The following is a 1,003-nucleotide window of genomic DNA, read 5'->3' as shown; positions in this document are numbered from 1 at the left end:
CACCCCCACGCCCCAGCGGGGAGCGCAGACCAGCCACGGGGGCGGGCGCGGTCACGACTCCTTCCTGCTCCCGTCGCTCCCAGGGCCCGCCGCGGCCGGGCATGGACACCGCACCGTGCTCACCGAGTTCCTCCTCATGGACGTCTCCAGCTCGCGGGAGCTCCAGGTCCTGCAGGGCCTGCTCTTCCTCCTCCTGTACCTGGGTGCCCTGGCCGGGAACCTGCTGACCGTGGCGGCCATCGTGGCCGACCCGCGCCTGCACGCGCCCATGTACTTCTTCATCGGGAACCTGTCGGTCATCGACCTGTGCTGCATCTCGGTCAGCGTGCCCAAGCTGATCGCCAACTCCCTGGCCGGCTCGCGGGCCATCTCGCTGGGGGAGTGCGCCGCCCAGATCTTCTTCCACCTGTTCTTCGCCTCCATGGAGCTGGCCTTCCTGGTGGTCATGTCCTACGACCGCTACGTGGCCATCTGCGCACCCCTGCACTACGGGCTGACCCTCACGCCGCGCATGTGCTCACAGGCGGCTCCTGGGGCACGGGGCTGGTCTACTCAGCCGTGCACACCGGGAACATGTTCCGGCTGCCCTTCACCAGGTCCAGCGCCATCAACCAGTACTTCTGCGACGTCCCCCAGGTGGTGAGGATCGCGGCCCCCGCCGTCCAGCTCTCCGAGTCTGTGATCCTGGCGGTCAGCGCCGGCCTGGTCATGGCCTGCTTCGCCTTTCTGGTCCTGTCCTACGTTAGCATTTTCTCCACTGTGCTGAGGATCCGGTCCCCTGAGGCACGCAACAAAGCGCTGTCCACCTGCACCCCCCAGCTGGCCATCCTGCTCCTGTTCGTGGTCTCCGGGCTGGTGGCCGTGCTGGGCCCCATCGCAAACGAGGCCTCGCTCAAGACCCTGCTGACCGCCGTGTTCTACATCATGGTGCCGCCGCTCGCCAACCCGCTCATCTACAGCCTGCGCAACCGGGAGATCGGCCGCGCGCTGGGCGGGCTGCTGC

The 1,003-nt window shown here is 67.9% G+C and overlaps 1 protein-coding gene across 1 annotated transcript in view; it reads left to right on the top strand.

The window, feature by feature from the left end:
- Positions 1 to 1,003, top strand: part of LOC105854584 (olfactory receptor 14I1-like) — a 4,914-nt gene that overhangs the window by 2,353 nt on the left and 1,558 nt on the right. Inside the window, exons 2-3 of the mRNA XM_012734623.1 lie at positions 84 to 513; positions 597 to 984. Of these exons, the coding sequence (XP_012590077.1) occupies positions 84 to 513; positions 597 to 984 (818 nt within the window). The remainder of the gene's footprint in view (positions 1 to 83; positions 514 to 596; positions 985 to 1,003) is intronic.

The sequence above is a fragment of the Condylura cristata genome, unplaced genomic scaffold (assembly GCF_000260355.1).
Source record: "Condylura cristata isolate star-nosed mole 26May11 unplaced genomic scaffold, ConCri1.0 scaffold00062, whole genome shotgun sequence".
NCBI classification, from domain to species: domain Eukaryota; kingdom Metazoa; phylum Chordata; class Mammalia; order Eulipotyphla; family Talpidae; genus Condylura; species Condylura cristata.
This window is presented reverse-complemented; position numbering and strand designations above follow the sequence as displayed.